Here is an 18,327-nt window from a genome sequence, read left to right as displayed (position 1 = left end):
GAACTAAAATTTTGGGCTTAAAAGATAGGTAAGAGCCGAGCAGCCTGTGCAATTCGAAGAGTTTTTCTGCTCCTGAGCTGGGTTCATTTGACCTGAAAGGAGCTGTGCTGCTGGTGGCTGCTGCGAGGCTGAAAATACAGCCCCCTTGTACTGAAATAAGAGTCCTGAGCTGTGCTGGGAAGCCAGGCAGCAGCTTTGACTGCCAGGTATTGCAGGGTCTGGCTGGGATGTTAACTTACCCTGGCACAGCCCTTCTTGCCCAATACCAAAACTGAAATTGAGGAACCTGTAAAGTATCCTGTAAGCTATTTCTACAGCTTTCCTTCACTTGGGGACTTTGCTAGGGGGCGTTTCCTGAATACCTTACGGTGTCAGGAAGTTAACCACCTCCAGAATAAGCATATATAAATAAATGTGAATGATCTGTAATGTACAGGAAGTTCTAAAGTTCTTCTCTGGCCCTAAATTCAATAATAGTCTATAGCTATGCAACGCCTAAACCACTGGAAATATTCAGTACTTCTCTGTGCTGTAGCCTTAAAGATTGGGTTGACTACTGCAGTATTTCCAAAGGCTTTCTGATGAAAGATTATAGGTTCCTGGCACAGACAAAATACCATGTGTGTTGAGTTTTGCAGATAAAACTACTAAATGCATATACAAAGTGTATTTACCTGTGTACTGTGAAAATCAGTAAGTTAATGTTTAAGCAGCGCTTTACAAAGCCAAATCACTTTATGTTTTTACGTGTTGTATGCTGAATGGTAGACTGCCACCCAGCTAACTTACTCTTGGTATCAGTGTTTTTACTCCAGGCTGGTTCTCTAGCAACTACTTGGCCTCTTACCACTGTTGGGTTTAAATTAAATGTAGTGGACTTTTGCACTTTCTGAAGTGTGCAAGCTGCGTGTAGTGGCATAGCCTTCCTTAGGAAAGGTGCCTGGCAAGATAAACTAGAGCAAATGAATTCCTTGCTTGCCTAATTGGCACCTCTCAAATTGAGAAGGTAATAATAAAGGCAAGTAATCAATATCAGTAATAAATAATTAAGCTTCAGTTTTGTTTATAACTTCTTTTCCTCACATTGATTTCGCTTTTATCTCTGCTTTTCTTTTTTCTTTATTTGGTTACCGTCTCTGGCTGCTTATTCCCTTAAAGTGTTTAATTTCTTTCTAAGGCTAAGAGAATAACAACATAATTGTCACCCAGCTGGAGTTCTGCAGTTGCATTCCTTTAGACTTCCTTTTCCTTTTTGTTATTCTTCCTCATCGTTATTTCCCAGATTATTTTTATATAGCCTCTTTCATAGCTCTGTTTTTCACACAGGAATTAGGCTCCTCCTGATGTCCCTAACTACCTGCAGGAGGGTGCCGAGAGGACGGAGCCATGCCCAGAGACCCCTCCTAATTTGAAGTATCTCCCAAAACAAAAGATAATGCTTTCTGAATATCGAAATGCTTATCTCCCTACCTCTAATTTACTAATAGACCAAATTTAATTTCCTTTTAGGGCACTGTGATTATAAAAAGTAGTGATTAAGTCTACTATTCACAATCAGCAAAACTCAATGACACGAGGACACACCTAGCACAGCATTTTTAATAGCTTCGAAAAGTAGAAACATCTATTTTGAACTTCCAGTATAAATTGTAAAATATTTAAATTATTGAGCTGCCTGCTCATAAAGGTAATGATCAGAGCAAGAGTGCTGGAGTATGACTTATGCTCTGGTAAGATTATCTCCTTAAGAGTATTCGGAGTTGCTAAGTAACATGATTTGGTATTCATTTAAAAATGTATGGTGTATAATGCATAATTGATTTAACATTTGTGATTTTTTTTTTCCATTTTAGTCGATTGAAGAAAATGAAGTGTATTTGCCTAATGATGAGCTCTGGATCTATGAAATGGATAGTGGGTTATGGTAAGTTAAATTATTTATATTTGATTGATAAACAAAATTGATATTTGCAGAGGTTACAATTAGCTGCTGTGTAAAGGTTTCCTTCAGTTACATGAGCTATTGGTCATGTTCCTTGGCGTTTATGTAGCAAATATTTAATATGAAGACTGAAAGACAAGCATACGTATTTGGAAATTACTCTAGGAAACGTTAATTTCGTAAGTATAATTGTGTGTGTTTTTTTTTCCTGCCAGATGTTTGAAATGGCCATCTCAGGGCTCTCTTGTTAGAATAAGTGCATTTTACTTGTGCTTAATTCTCCATATATCAAATACTCCTTTTAACATTAAACATCAGGTAGTTGTATTGTTGATCTATTTACAATTATATATATTTGTGCTATTATTTAATTGTGTATTTCTACAAGTAATTGATAGCTATACAAATCCTGCACATCGCTAGCAATTTAATCTTTGTTTATATTTATTAAGTTTACACACTGTATGGGGGGAGAGATTAACAATGCTTCTGTTTTAAGTTTTCCAATGGTTTTTATTACAATAATTGTCTCCAGCCTAGTAGAGCAGTATTCATTTAGGTTCATATGTGCTTTCTGCCAGCTGTCTAATCTCCCAACTGTTTATGTGTTCTTTGCATATCCATAGTCACGAGATTTCTTTTGAACCCATATTAAAAGCAACATTTTGAAATTGAGGAAAAAGGGGAGGAGGACTAGATCAGGAAGGAGTCTTACGTATGAAATTCCTAATCTGTTCAGTCAAGTCACCGACTTTGAAAACAACATTTTGCCTACAGCTAGCTGTGCGGTTCTAGCAAGACTTCATTAGTGTTTTGTTGTTATTTTTGGTGGTTTGGGTTTTTAAGAGTGTAACCTCACTGTCTTTTGATGTCTGTTTCTTCTGGTGAAAGGGTTGGCTAAAGCAACCTCATACCCTTTCGTGTTCTTAACCCCCTGATGTCCCTGTATCAGTTGTCCTGGTACAGCTCTTTATATGGTCACGTAGGAAATTGGATCGGGAAAGTGATCTGAGTTAAATATAACCTTTCTTTTTTCAGAGCTATTTTTAACATGGATCAGTTCTTGAACTCATTCACTTACAGCACAAAAGTTGTAAGCATACAGCAGAACACACAGCCTGACACAGGAATGAGCAGGAGCAGAGAAGGGGAAGGTGGTTTTGCCTGTGGTAGTGCTGATGCCAGAACAAAGGTATTTGGAAGCAGAGCCATGACCTGCTGTTTGTTAGCACAGCTTTCAGTAAGGACAGGTTACACATGCATCATTCGCATCTGGTGATTAAGGACATAAACAGCTTTTCCTTTTAAAGGCTGCTTCCAGTTCTTTTAGGTTGGGATAAGGTCAGGAGTCAGAACTGAACGCTGTAACAATCCTTCTACATGGTCGCCAGTGCCAGAAGCTGAAGGCATCGGGTCTAAGTGCAGGTGCATCGATGAAGGGAGTGAATGGAAGTGACTGCTTCAGAAATCTGGTGACGTTACACCTAGCAGAGAGAAGAAAATCTGGAGCTAGGCTTTGAAGGTGGGAGACTGGGCTAGAGACCCAGGTGGAGAGCTGAGAAGTAATGGGAATGACAAGGGAAGGGAACTTTGACCAGAAACTGTGGGGTGAAAGCAGTTGAGACTTCGGCAGCAAATCTGGAGAACAGAGTTGGAGTGTCAGCACTGAGAGTCTGGGATCTGGCTGGTGTATCTCCAGAAAATGAAGGTGTGGAGACAAGGTGTAAATGCTAAGAAAATCCCATGTCCTCTGGCTGTGTACGTGTGAGAGAGGGAGGGGTAGGTCCCCATCTTCTGCAGAAATTTAAGCTTCTAGCAAAGCTGCTTGCAACGTGGAGTAATGATGCTAAGCACAGGCTTGGCCTGGTGCTCAGCCATGGGAGTTTGGCAGAAAGTGACTTTGGTCAGCCAGTTGCATGGCGCTTCCGACCGCGTGGCGTTAGGATTTGCACCATGGAAATCACAGCCTTGTACGTGCAGCTAGCAAGAAGGTTGGGACTGCTGATGGTGGCTGAAGAACAGAGCGCTCACTGCTGTAACTGGCATTGTTGGAGCTTTTTTATGGTGCTAAATGCAGTGCAAAAGGCAGTTTTAGAAGTGACATAGTGTCAAAACCAGTGAGTACTTGTGACCTTTATTTCTACTTCAGTTATTTCTAACGTAACAGCATTGCTGTATTCTCATTTCAGGAGTTTTTGGAGTTATTGCTAATAACACGTCCAGTTTTTGAGTAACTACACTTTTAGCCCTAATAAAGCTCTTTTACTATGAGATACTTCATAAATGTATACGCAGTGTTCAAGCGAAAATACTCTTCTACCACAGGAGCCCAACTTAATAAATCAGCTATAGTTTCTCCTCCTAGTTATGGCCAAAATATTGCAAGTGTATTTTTAGCTTTAAGTGCAAAAATTATTTATACCTCTATACTGTGCTTGGAAACAGCATTATAACACCTAACGTATGTGCTAAATTGCAGGACAATGCACCTAATGGAAGGAGAGCTCCCTACCTCCATGTCAGGAAGCTGTGGAGCAAGCATTAATGGGAAGCTGTACATTTTTGGTGGATTTGATGATAAAGGATACAGTAATCGGGTATTGTATTCTTCTGTTTTCTTTCACAAAGGATTGTATTGGAATGAATAGTAATGCTGACCCTATTTTCTGAAATAAGGAGAAATTTAAGGAAAATCTTTTAGTTTTGTAGACAAAACATACTTTAAACTGACAAAATAAAAAGTTTAATTTCTGTTTTACTGTTCAACTCCATTTATTTTTCTGGGAATTTTTGTTGAATCATAGCTTCAGAACCAGGCACAGAATGTGAAACTTTTTATTTCTAAGAATTGCCAGCGTTTTCCTAATTACTTTTAAAAAAAAATGTATTGTCAGCCTTAATTGAAATTGATCTCCTATATCCCTTTGGTGATTACCTTTCTTATGTGGCCAAGCAGTAATTAAAGTTAAAATATAGCTACAGGATTTCGTAGTAACCAAAGACTGAAGTAGCAAAGTCACAAGTACGCTATCATCTAGTGTCAGCGATGTCAGGCTTCAGACTAGAAAATAACTGAGCTGGAGCTTGCAGTCACATCTGTTCAGCACTCCATTCACAAACACTGCTGATTTCTGCGTGGGCGTTCTCTTCAGGTTAGGCAGAGCTACTGCTGGTTGGAGAATTGAAGGAGCAGGGTAGTATTATACAGGTCTGACAGAGGGAAGGCAAGGAAACTGCTAATTCTCACGTTTTAACTGTTCTCGTGGTGAATCGGACTCTTCCCATATGCTGCTATGTATCGTAAATTTCACTGACAGTTCCTTTTTTTTAAAGGAAGTAAGTCGCGTATTCTGGGGGAGGCGGGTTGTTCTCTTTGCTGCTCAATTGTGCCAGATTCTTCAATACCATTTATACTGAGAATGTTGTATTTTTTTTTTTTCTTTTCAGCTGTATTATGTTAATTTGCGAACAAAAAATGGAACCTATAGGTGGAAAAAAATCACAAATTTTAAAGGCCAACCTCCTACACCACGTGACAAGCTTTCCTGCTGGGTGTATAAGGACAGGTAACACATTAAGAATATTTAATATGTGTTGATTGCAGAGAGGCCATTATATCAAGTGAGGAGAACACAGGTTTGTGATTCACAAAACTTTAATTCTTAGCTTGACTTGCTATGGGATTTTGTGCAACTTTCTTAACTTTGTACCAGAGTTTTTTCACAAGTAAGCTGAATTAATGGTAAATATAAGGTGGCTTTGGGAGAGAGTTACGAAATTCCGTGGAAGTTTCTGGAATGCTTTGAGACTTGAGGTGAAACTTGTTATGCACATATTACCTATGTTTTTAATTTTAATGCACAACAAAAAAAAAATCAGTATAGAAATGACATTGAATTTCTGTTGTGTTATGGAACCATTAATTATTTCATGCAAAAAAATGTATTTTGGCATTTGTATGCCTTGAAAAATACACTAACAATTACAAGAACATTTCAGTGAGTATTTTTACATTATAAGAACCAAGTCAGGCTAGATACGTGTTGTAAAAGTTAGTCAACATATTTAGAAAAAAAGCTTAATCAAACCTATTTTAGGCGGCAGAGTGTAACAAGCATAACCTTTTAATGTAACAAACATATTTGGAGACAAGCTATGCACCTTTGTAGAAGTATACCTTAAAAATTCACAAGGTGTGAATTTGCAGATCAGGATGTCTTGGTGTGTTGCACGATGCTTTCAGTAACTCTGTTTCCCCAGGAATGTGTCTGGAATGACCTGCACCATGCCATCAGTTCCTAAATTGCCTTCTCCCGAGATCACTAACAGCTATATCAAATATCCTCAAATGTTGAAGTTAAACAAAACTTTAGGAACCATTACTTGTGGATGGCCATTTCATGGGTGGAATATTAGGCTGGGAGGTGTGTAACGCTACTTGCAATGCAATATGTTCAGTAGCACTTAGCTGAAAGAATCTCTTCATAAGCTTACAGAAAGCAAGAGGAAGATGTTGTGAGTCATAGCCAGTGAGCTGACCTTTGGGAACATTTGTTGAAAAAAGCTTAATACAGAAGGCTAACAAATATTGTAGAAGCAAAGGGATGTTACTGTTGTGTGTAGTGCATCGTTTTGACTCCTGTCTGAAAATGACTGTGATGAGCTTGGGGATGGAGGAATGCAGAACAAGGGCTTTGAGGTACCTTGAAGCTTCCTCCTTACTTAAAAGGATTTCTGTCAGGCACATTGAGGAGTGTAACAATACCACCTTCATGTTGGTAAGGTTTTCTGTATGATTAGATGCAGTATGAAATATTTTAATCTGTTTGTATTATAGTACAGCAGGTAAAGCAATATTTGAGGCTAATTATTACAGTTTATTAATTTGAATTCTATTCTAAAAACAGCTAACAACTTTTTTTTTCTTGGTGTTTTAGGCTAATATATTTTGGTGGCTATGGCTGTAGGAAGCATAATGAGCTGAGTGATTGTTTTGATGTCCACGATGCGTTTTGGGTAAGAGATTTGCTACAATTCAGAGTGTTTTGTCCTTGCTCATGAAAGCATGATCTCTTTTACTATGCTCAGTAGGTACAAAGAATCATGAGAGCTGTAAACTTGACTATTCTGCTTTGATTTGGAATTTCAGGTGTTGCATGTTGCTGGGAGGTGTTGGGTGTTCAGTGTATTCGAAGTGCTAGACTTTGAATGCAATGAAACAAAATGCTGTCAGAGAGAAAACAAAGGCAGTATTTTAAATCTGAAGACCCTTTTTTAAACATGGAGCTCCCAGAAGATTTTAGAATTGCTTTTCTTGAAGTAACAGAAGGGAATTTATAGTTTCACAACTCCAACGGACAAGCACTCTCAGTTAATTTCCTTAATTTGTTAACCAAAGTAAATGCCATATGTTTTAAGATGCCTGGATTAGCTAGTTTCCTATAATGAATTCTTACTAGAAAGAAGGAGGCTGATTAGAGTCTTTTCACACGAATTAATAGATACATATCCACGGAGTCCTGACCCTTAACATCGAATGTTAAATATTGACTTACAAGAAATGTATTACCTTGTACAATCTAAGTGTTTAATTCTTAGTATGTTGTGGCATGATGTAGGCTTTGCCTACCACAGTGACTAATTTTGGAGCCCAAAGCCCATTTTCAAAAGTGTCATTATCCCTCATCATACCTCCAACTAGACCTGAGTTGCTCTATCACTTTGAAAATGTTAGTGTATTTCTTTAAATAAAGTTCTGTATTTTAGTTTATTTTCTGTTTTGATAGATCACTTGTAGGTTTGTACCCTTTAACAAGCACAAAGATTTTAAAATAACGCTTTTAATTTTTTAACTTCTCTTTCAGGAAGGACAGATATTCTGGGGATGGCACAATGATGTTCATGTTTTTGATACAAACACACAAACTTGGTCTCAACCAGCAATTCGAGTGAGTGTTCTTTAAGTCTTATCTTTGGAGACAATTGTGACCTTCCTGCATTTTGAATAGTTACTGAGCTCTCGAAATTCATGTTGGGGCAAGTAATTTGAATATGCTTCATTTTCATTGTCTTCTAACATAGCACAGGAGGACACTCAATGAATCAGAAAAGTGGAGAATTCAAGATTGATGTCATGACTTTTTTTCTCTGCAGGATGTAGACTGGTGTTTGTTCTATAATGTGGTTCTGAGCCAAAACATAAAGTAAGCTTCAGAGAGGTATTTGACATCTGAATAGATTAGGAGGTGATGCAGTATCCTGTACCTAGGAGGTCAGGCTTTGTATTTAGGTTTTAAAGTACATGTTGGGAATATGAAATTCCCATCAGCTCTCTCTGTTGCTGGGAAGCCACGGCACTGGCATGCTCCGTGAAACCATTCAGCGTGACTCCCAGAGCGGTGCTGAGGAGCAGGAGGTGTTTCAGCAGCTCCTCACAAAGCCCCCGTGGGCCCTGCCAAACGCATTCTGGAGGCTGGTTGGGAATCCCTGAGGGGTTTGCCAGTGTCTTGGGTTGGGAAGAGTTTCTTGGCTGGAGCAAAGCTGTTGACCCACGGCGCATCTCACCTAGCAAAGGCTTCCTGGAGCAAAGCGAAGGTCTGTGGGCAGCGTGCAGCACAAACGTACGTGTGGTTTTAATCATGCCAAGCTGAATTTAACCAGTGTCCTCCACCTATTTTGATACAAAGCTATTTGGTTGACTGCAGCTGTGTATGTGAACCTCTAACACTGATAAGCTATCACAGGTAACTGGGAGTTGACCATATACATGTGGATTTCTTCCTCCCTTCCCACCTCTCCTTCAGAAAGCTGATAGGTCAGTGTGAATGATAGCTGAAAGAGCAACAGTGGTCTTGAACCCTAGTCTCTCTTGATTCTCTCTTGATTCTTGATTGCTCTCACAGAATTAAAAAAAGATTTAAAAAATCTCCCTATATTGTTAGTTTAGGCCTTCAGTCTTTATTTGTGAAGTAAAGATGTGTGTTTGGTATGATGTATGTTTAATACGCTCATTATTTGTTTGTTGTGTACATGCAGTTGCTGTATTCCCTTCAAGGGCTAATGTTGAAAAATCTTTTAAACAAGTATCTACTAGTCATGCAATCTTGTTAGAATAAACAGACCAGATATTATTCAGCAATACATTACTTTAATAGTCTTCCAAAGGAGCATGTGTACTCAGTTTCCCAGTGAAATAGCAATGTGCACGTCTTTATGTACTGACATTAAACGTGATAGTGTAGTGGAGAGCTTCATAAAATCCTGGGGAGCTTACAACTCAGTCGAGTTGTATTGCAGTGAGGTCTGACACTGTTTTATGCTGTTTATAGGCTGTACTAAAACTCCTCCAAAATTAAATGCAAAAAAAGAAATTACCATTGAAAAGTAAAAGGCAGTTTTGCTAGCTTTATTTCTGATTTACCCAGGGAAGACTTTTTAGCCTGTGGCTGTTGCATGTTGCATCACAACTTAAGATCTGATTTCTAGAGATTTTTAGTACCAGCTCCTGACAGTTTGTGCTTTGGAAAAATAAAGCGGCACAGGACACGCCAACAATAACTGATGTGTTATTTTAATTTTATGCTTAGGAATTAAAGATAAATTAATTGAATCTCACTTGAAAGAAGCCTCAATGTCTTAGACCAAGAGGGAATACATTACACGTTAGCAACTGAGGAAACTCAATTAAAGATTCCTTAGCAATTATGTGTATCTTCTAATGGCTGTGGAATTTTGGACGTGACTATAAATTATTTAATTTGAAATATGAAAAATATAAATGTCATTTATTGGTTCTTTCAGGGTGGAGATCCGCCTCAGCCTCGAGCAGCTCATACGTGTGCAGTGCTGGGAAATAAAGGTTACATCTTCGGAGGACGAGTGCTGGTTAGTGTTTAATTAAAACATTTTATAGGTAGTAGTTTAGTAGGAGTTATTTTTGTTTGGTTTTGTTTTGCTTTTCTAATAGCAAATTATTGTTGCAGTAGAAGAAAATCCCAAGTGTTTTTGGTCTAACTGGTATGTTTAGTAGTGGTGAATTCAGGATACTTTCTTTCATTCCTCTGTACCTTAGAAAAAGAAGTCTTTCTGTCTCTAGTATTTACGATGAAGCATACTTTGTCCCCAAAAGGAGAAAACAGACAAGGAGTAAATTTACGTGTTTATAAATCAACAAAAATGGTTGACCTCTGTGTAAGATCTGTAGGAGATGCTTCTTTCAGAGTGGGGGAAAAGCAAGCCCGATGATAGATCAGGTTTTTATAAATGGTGAGATGCTAGCATCCTGTGCTTAGTACAGCTCTGCAGGTTTATAGATCCCTTAATGAAATGGTAGCAAGAAATAAATACAAATAGGATTTTAGCTTGTGATTTTTTTTTTTCTTAAAGAAAGGGGAAATGTGTAAGAACAGTCATTTCTCACATACACGCCTCTCACCTCCTGATTTTTACCTTCTGGGAAAGTAAAGTTTAGAATAGCAGGTTTGATACGGTATTTTAGATTTATAATTGCAACGTGTGGTCCCGAAAGGTAGGAAACAGCAGATTTCAGTTGGCTTTATAATTTAAACCTTTTTTTTTTTTTTTTTTTTGCATAGAAGTATTTGAAATACACTCATGTGGACAAGCAGCGTGTGATTATAATGTTTGTATGCAAAGCCAGCGTCTCTGTACGTTGAGGCTGGCACAGGGAGCTGCAGCACGTTACCTGATAGCACAGGGTACTGCAGCCACCCGTCACTTAAGCCTCTCCGCTGCTCTCTGAATGCCAGTTCTGCAGTCTCAGTCTTTACCTTCAGCATGTTCCGTGACCTTGATAAAGAAAATGTGGAGCATCCTGTAGAGATTGCTGTTGGCAGCTCTTTTCTGTGCATCCCATAAGGCTCTTGACCACAAGAGTAAGGCTCTTGTGTACTTTCTTGGTAACTGATCCAAAGCTGTACCCTTTAGTACATTATTGGAGGATCTTAAATCTGTTGCCCTGTAGGTAATTGAAGGCATAAGATCTGCATCATATATAATCAGTGCATATATAAAGCAAGAATAGATTCTTGCTATGTAATCTTAACTCTTTATTTTTTCTAGCTTTTTTTTTAACCTAAAAAGGAAAAAAATCATAGGTATCATCCTATGGTTGTCTGTACCTAACAAACCTGAAGTCATCACTGGAAACTTGGGAGATACCAAAACCTCAACATTCAATTTTTGTAGCATTGATTAGGGGAAGTTTTCTTTGTTCTGTGCTAAAGCATTAAATAAATGTGAGAATTTAAACCTGAGGCAGCAATTCAATATAAAATTAAAAAAAAAAAAAAGTATACCTACTTGTGTCTTAAAATAAGACTGGTAGGTAGTAGGTAAAGTAGGTAATTTTGACTAGAGCAGGCTCCACCCATGAGCTGTAATTTTTTTTTGCCAGTGTAGTTTTGTTATGGAGTGGATAATATACTAACTCTTTTTAGAACTGTTGCAAAAGCATAGGTAAGATAATATTCGTGTATGACTTCGTATGAGCTGGAATTTATGAGGAATGCGAGAAGCAGAGTTTGCAAGGCAAGTAAAAAAAATAATCTAATGTAAGTTACTGTGTATTCAACCATAGTTTTAAAAATTGTTATGGTTTTAGCCTTTTTTTTTTTTTTTTAACCTACAACTGATTTGTAGCCTTTAATCATATTCAGCTAGCCGATGAGACTTTGATTTCTACTGCCATGAAAGTAACAGTGAAGGTGCTTTTGAAAGCACTCAGTGCTCTATTTCTGTAGTTTTCCTATATGAAAAAGGAGTTAACTGTTGGTTGGAAATGTCCTACAACGAACATACACCAACTTCCTCTTAGAATCTGCCATAACCTAAACCTTGTATTCTGAAGGTATGAAGCTTTTTTCTGAAGCCAAGTTCCCCGTTTTTTTAAGCTCTATTACAAAAGCTCTGCAGTGGTGCAACCTTCTTCTCAGGGAAAGTCTACAGTTCTGTTACAAAACGGCTTACTCCTGCTTGCTCAGACAGAAACCAGACCCAGACCGAGGCAGGTTGAGAATGCGCGTGCCAGCAAATACCCAGCCAGTTACTCAGTTTGAATTGCCTCCCACAGCTGCAGGAAAAGTTTTTACCTAAGTAAAGTGTTACTTTTTCAGAGCATTCAGAGAAGAAAGCCACCGAATTTGCTCCTGTTTATCCTAACCGGTCACGTTGCCCTTGGTACAGGCTCACAACCTCAGGATTGTTGCTAAAGCCCCACCTCGGGCTGTGACAATTGCACACGGTAGCTTCCAGAGCTGTAGGTTTCGTCAAACATATTTGCAAACGACCAAGGAAATAAATGGATAGTGGAAAAGACTGACAAAGTATCTGGTTTTGATCAAATCCTGTGTGTCAGGGTGAGCCATGCTGGGCTAAGTGAGCTCCGTGCTCCTGCTAGAGACGTGCTGTTTGATGTCTGCTGTGTGAATGAACTCTTGCTAACCACAGCTGACCCGAATCCTGCCTCTCATTTAGCAAGCCCACAGATGTGAGAGGGAGAGAAAGCAAACGTGAAGAACTAAATGTGCAGCTCAGGACCTCCTGGCCTACCATTTATTTCTGAACGCTTCCTCAGCCTTCAAAGCCTCGCTCCCGCTGGCTTGCTGTGAGCGAGGGCTGTCTGTGTGGTGCAGACGTCTTCACACCACAACAGAACAGCACTGCACGTTGTGCCCAGGGTTGCTGCACTGTGCCTGTTGCAATTGAACTGCTTTATAACCCAAGCCACGATTCCCATGCAGCCTCTGCTACCTGCACGAGAAATTATTAGTAAAACTGGAGCTCACCTGTGATCCCTCTGCTGTGCTGTTGCATGGTTTGATGTGCCCTAAGAGGACGTGCCCTCTGGCTTCTAGTTACCCATGTCTATTTGACAGCAGGGTTCAGAAATACAAGAAGGCTCTGAGCTGAAGGTTTTTCTCTTCCTCGGGTAGCATCTGCTTCCTTAATAACCACTTGCTAAATTTCAGTGAAACCACTTGGGAACAATATGAGAGAAGAGTGAAATTTTGGAAAGCTGTATTTAGCTTTGTAGGAAAGCAGCAAGTGTAGTTTTCACCTTAGTGATACCCAGTTATTGATTCACTTTCTATCCTAGGAAAAAAAAAGAAGGAAAGTTACAGAGGTTAGGGTGCATTCAGTGGGGCCTGAGGAGTTAATGTAAGTCGTGAAGCAGGAAGGAAAGCTAAAGACATCAGAAAAGGCTTGCGTTTCCTGACAACAAGAGTAATTCCTCCCCAGAGGATGAAGTCTTGCTTTTCTCCGCAAATTAAGGAGCAAATACGGGGTTGCTCTGCTCCTCCTTCTCCTTCTAGTTCACCATAATACAAATCTTCCCAGGGAAAAGGCTCTACAAGGAACCAGAAAGGGCCAGGAAGTGTCATGAGGCTTCTCCTATTCATCTTTCTGGGAGGAAAGGGCACCTTTTTCCAAAGTTGGAGCTAGAGCTGGTAAAAGAAGATGATGATGATGGTGATCAAAATCAATTGTACCAGGAATCATTTGAAAACAGGCTCAGAAGTGTTATGTGGACTCTGTTCCTCCAGGTAAGCCCCTGACAAACAGAAATGGGAGAAAGTGGGAAGGAAGGAAAGTTAGTCCAAAAGTTGATGCAAGTCTCATGGTTAAGTGGAAAGTTTTCATGTAAAGAATGAAGTAATAACACAAAGTCTTTTCAGCAGCTCTTCACGCATCCGATGCCTTAATGTATGCATGTTTATATTTCTTTTTATCCTTCCTGTCACTGAAGATAAGAAGATAGATTGAACTGCAGTCCTTCTACAAAGATCTGCGTTGTAATAGCTGTTTGATTGTAAATCTGAGACTGGAGAGCTGCACAGAGCAGTGATCTGTAAACATGTCACCCGTAATGCCTTTCATCATGCCAGAAAGCTGGTCCCGAGACAAAGCAGATCCTGGTTAATATTTACTGGGCTGCAAATAAATGAACATGCCAGAGATAAGAAAGATGTCTTCGGAGTCCTTGTGGCTCAGACGGAAATGCAAATGCTCTTACAAGGCTCAGTGCTTTCAAGCCAGCTAAGAATCAATCTAGGATCATCAGCTAAATTATTGAATGTAGTAGGTAGCGTTTATGGTTACAGGAGAAACTGCGAGCAAATTGTGCATGTGGCAAGTGATGATAGCCTGACCGGGCCTTACAGCTGCCCAAATAAGGGCTGGGGAGAAAGGCATTTTCATTTGTTATTTGTTAGAGGACCGAATCTTAGGCAGAAATGTCTGACTGATGCCGAGTTGTGAATTCCAAACGAGGTGGGTGTCATTTCTCATCTGTCAGTCTGTTGAAATATTAGCATGTAAAGATGATAACGCATTGATTTCCCAGGGACCAAGGAACTGAAAACTACTCCATCTTCCGCCTCATGCCTAGCTTTGTAAAGAGAGGAAAGTCAGCTAGGAGGTCTTGAACAGCATCTTCTTGAAACCTTAATTTCCAGCGTAACAGCAACTCGCTCTCCTCCCTGTCTTTAATCAATGTCCTCTGTATTGGGCTGTGTGACTCCGAGATGATGAAATGTTTGCAGTTCTGGGGGCCAGGATGCTGTTTATTTTCTCCCACCCTATCCCCAAGTGTCTGGCTGTGTACAGGTGCAGCAGAAGATACTCAGTAACCGCCTTTTGCTTTCTGCATGTATGATTTGTTCCTCGTTTCCTTCGAAGCAACCTGAGGGAGCAGGAAACTGGATAGACTTGTCATGGAAGGCAGATCAATCCGCTAGCTGTCAGTTGGACCATATTTTATTGTTACATTCACCCTCTTACGGGAGTAAAGCTTCTCAGGCAATGCACAAAAGCACTCACGTTCTGCTTTCCTTTAGCCCGCTGCCGGCTCTGAAGGCATTTTTAAAATGCCAGTTAACATCATCTTCCCTAGGACAGAAACGGGCTAGCACTTATGTGATCAGAGGAGGCCACAGCTATCCCGAAATCCTTGCGGTTCCCTGAAATACACCGAGAGACCTTCCACAGCTCGGCTTTGGAAGTCTCTCAAACTCACTAACTGGCTGAGTTCTCAGGGACAAAGCTACTCCTATTCTGACTTAAATGACAAGTCTAGTTTCTGCCTCAGAGGATCTGCAAGCTGGAGAAAGGCTTATTCTAATAGATCTATGGACTACCCTAGGAGAAAAGAAATTGTAAGGTAAGGCAAGCTATATTTCCCTACTTCTCAGATACTGTTTAGTAGTACCTAGAGGAATCACAGCTATCAGCCAAGCATATTGGAAGCCACTGAAAGTATTGCTACCATCTAAAGCAAATAAATTTTCGTATATTCTCTCCCCCCTGCCATGTTTCCAAGGCAATTATTTTCTTCACCTCAAAACACAGGCACATATGCAAGTGTATCGATTTCCCATTCTTCTTACTGATATGTTTTATTATTTCTATGGCAAATGCTAAAGGGTCACGGAACCTTAATGTTGCTAGTATTAACTTGCTGAAAGGGCTTGCCATTCAGAAAAGACAGATGTAATGAACTGCTTGAGGCCTGTCATGTACTGAGTATGCTGTTTATTAACATATTCCAAGAAATCAGTGAGCAGGCAGCCAGGAGGATGCAGAGTCAGGATCAGAATGCAAATAAAAATAATGAGAGAAACTGCGGGTAGAGTATTGAGATGAGCAGTTCTGCAATTACCCACTGCAGGTTTTGTGGATTGAGATTCAGTGCGTTTCCAGGAACTGAGTATCGCAGTTCTTCACTATTAAGCTACTATTAAAGAGTAAAACTGGCCCCGTAGTGCCATTGCATTACTAGAAATGTTCTTGACAGGTTATTTTCAGTTGCCTGTTTTCTTTGTTGCTTTTTTTAAGAAAAAATGTTTTTTCATGTGCTCTGTAGTACAGAGTTGTTTTAAGGCATATGGGTACAGTTTTCTTTAAATTACTTTCACTTAAATGCTCTGTCCTATGAAGGCCTCACTGAAATACTTTGCTCTTTGTTTGCTTAATATAACACAACTGGGATTTTATTTTTTATTTGTAGCAAACGAGAATGAACGATTTGCACTGCCTGAATTTAGACACGTGGACTTGGTCTGGAAGGTAGGTTGCCCTCTCTAATGCTTAAAATTGAATGTAGCAGATTGAAACATGCTGTTAAATAGTTCCAATTTTAATTCTGTATTTTTTTCCAAGAGGAGAATGGGAGTTTGGGGACTTCAACAGCTGTTACACTGTAATTTCGATTGAATTTAATTTGATAGGGGTTACCATGCTTTTTCTGTTCTGCACCACAGCATTGTTAATGCTATTTTAAGCACAGCATGTAGTGATTTAACATGCTCATTTCCAAGACTGGTACATTCATCCATATGGAATTTTAGGTTTGATGTCTTTTTGAATACTCTTTTTTACTATATCCATATATTGCTCACTGTGGACCAGATTGAGGAAAGATCTTTTTTTCTCCTCTCAAGCGTCTTTTATTTATTTAGGTAAAACAAATCACCGAAATATTTCAATTTTAAACTAAATCAGGTGTTAGTGTACTTGTTCAGGTTTGCTTGCATACATTTGTGGTAGTGCTCACTTTATTTATAGCCAGTGGCTGTATTGTTCGCTGACAGACAAACCAGAAGACGAGCAGAAACCAGTTGGTGATGACCACTGTTCTGGTCCTGTCCTCAAGTTAACCTAGTAGTAATTTCACAAAAGACCCCGAAATACAACTTAATGAATACTGATTCTGCTCCAGAGCTTTATGTGCTGTGTGCACCTGTGTTGGGCGCCTTTCTCACCTGTGACTTGCTGATCAGTCGTGCACCGAGCGAGTTTCTCTACCCTCTGAACCAAATGCAGAAGGAGGGAGCAGGCAATCCTCCACCTATTCCTTCCCACTGCTCATGGCAGCAGGACGAGGAAGTCTCACAAGTGGCCCTTCAAAAAAAACTTCTCTTTGGAGGTTTCTTTAACGAGCACTTAGGATTAAGTAATCAGCTGAATTTCCCTTTTTCTTTGCTGGTTGTTTTTAAATGAATAACATGCTGCCTACATGATAGCACTGTCCCACTTAGACTGCAGACTTTGCCTCTGAGTGGATTGATTATTCCAGTTACTGGATGCAACTGCTTCCTTTTTTTTTCGGTTGTTGCACGAGCCGTTGCTGTTTGACTTGCTTTGTATTGCTTTAAAAAAGGAAAGCCATGACAGCTGAGTGACAAGTCAGTAAGAGGAACTCAGGCCTTGAAGGAGATGTGTCAGTGTTGAAGTTCTAAGTCCTAGTCAGCCATATGAAAGTTTGTATCTGTCATATTGCTATCTATTCACATTTTTGCTCCAGTTTATAGACTGCCTTTGCACAGATTGCTTGGGAAATGAATTCTGGCCACGTGCTTCCTTTCATAGAGTCAATAGTGGTGGCTGTGTTAGAAATGGAGCTTTTGTGGGGATCATCTCCAATACAAAGAACTGGGTCCCAAAAGTCTGTCGATTCCACACAATGCAGAATAAGGCAGTGTAGATAAACAGGCTGAACTTTTTTCTCTCCTTTTATTATTATTATTTTTTTGTTTCCTAAGAATTCTACTTTGTAGATTGGCTTGGATGAAACTTCCATAGCAAAGAAATACTGGCTGAGACCAGTGAAGTTAGGTATTAAGATCTTGAAATAAACCAAATCACTTCATATCCTCTGAGCTTCAGGAATGGATTTGAATAGTTCTCATCAGACAGTCTATTTCCAGCTAAAAGCTGCCTCTTAAGAGCCCAGCATTGCACAAGTGGGGAAATTCCTTCAGAGTTTTGTGTTATTAGTGTGAATATTTTCTGCTGTAGGTGCTTCTTGCATCAGCCTTTGCCTTTCTTACGCTATAGCTTCAAGCTCCTCTGATGTGATGACTAATGAGAACTTGGGCAAGTTGCAAGGTATTTGATCTTGATAACAGAATTACCTCAGCCATTCTGCAGCTGCTGTTTTGGACTGCCCGTGTGAATTACCACCAGAGGAGGTCAAGCATTTTATATAGATTTACAAGTTTGGCTCTCTGAATGCTGCTGGTGTTTGAGATTCTGTTGTAAAGTCCAGATTTCCCAGCAAGGAGGCGCTGGTTTGCACAGCACAACAAGTTCACTTGTTGAATATCCTCTCCTAAAAACAAACACCAAATGTACTGATGATTTTATTTAAAGCCCCCTGGCTTTTCATTAACTGGTGTGCTGTAATGATCCATCACACACCCATTTCACCAGGCTGTTTTCCCAACCAGCCATATCAAGTTTTTTTCTTTTTCATCTCTGTGTTGATTTCTCAAGGAATTGCATCACATTAACGTATAAATCCAGGAATACCTTCCAGCGTGGGGTTGCAATATTGTCTTTTCAAGCTCCATATATGAACTGTTAAG

The 18,327-nt window shown here is 39.6% G+C and overlaps 1 protein-coding gene across 1 annotated transcript in view; it reads left to right on the top strand.

The window, feature by feature from the left end:
- Positions 1 to 18,327, top strand: part of KLHDC1 (kelch domain containing 1) — a 28,342-nt gene that overhangs the window by 1,165 nt on the left and 8,850 nt on the right. Inside the window, exons 2-8 of the mRNA XM_084521526.1 lie at positions 1,854 to 1,924; positions 4,422 to 4,539; positions 5,390 to 5,508; positions 6,880 to 6,958; positions 7,807 to 7,890; positions 9,743 to 9,826; positions 15,969 to 16,027. Coding sequence (XP_084377652.1) covers positions 1,854 to 1,924; positions 4,422 to 4,539; positions 5,390 to 5,508; positions 6,880 to 6,958; positions 7,807 to 7,890; positions 9,743 to 9,826; positions 15,969 to 16,027 — 614 coding nt within the window. The remainder of the gene's footprint in view (positions 1 to 1,853; positions 1,925 to 4,421; positions 4,540 to 5,389; positions 5,509 to 6,879; positions 6,959 to 7,806; positions 7,891 to 9,742; positions 9,827 to 15,968; positions 16,028 to 18,327) is intronic.

The sequence above is a fragment of the Aythya ferina genome (assembly GCF_964211825.1).
Source record: "Aythya ferina genome assembly, chromosome: 5".
Taxonomy (NCBI): domain Eukaryota; kingdom Metazoa; phylum Chordata; class Aves; order Anseriformes; family Anatidae; genus Aythya; species Aythya ferina.
This window is presented reverse-complemented; position numbering and strand designations above follow the sequence as displayed.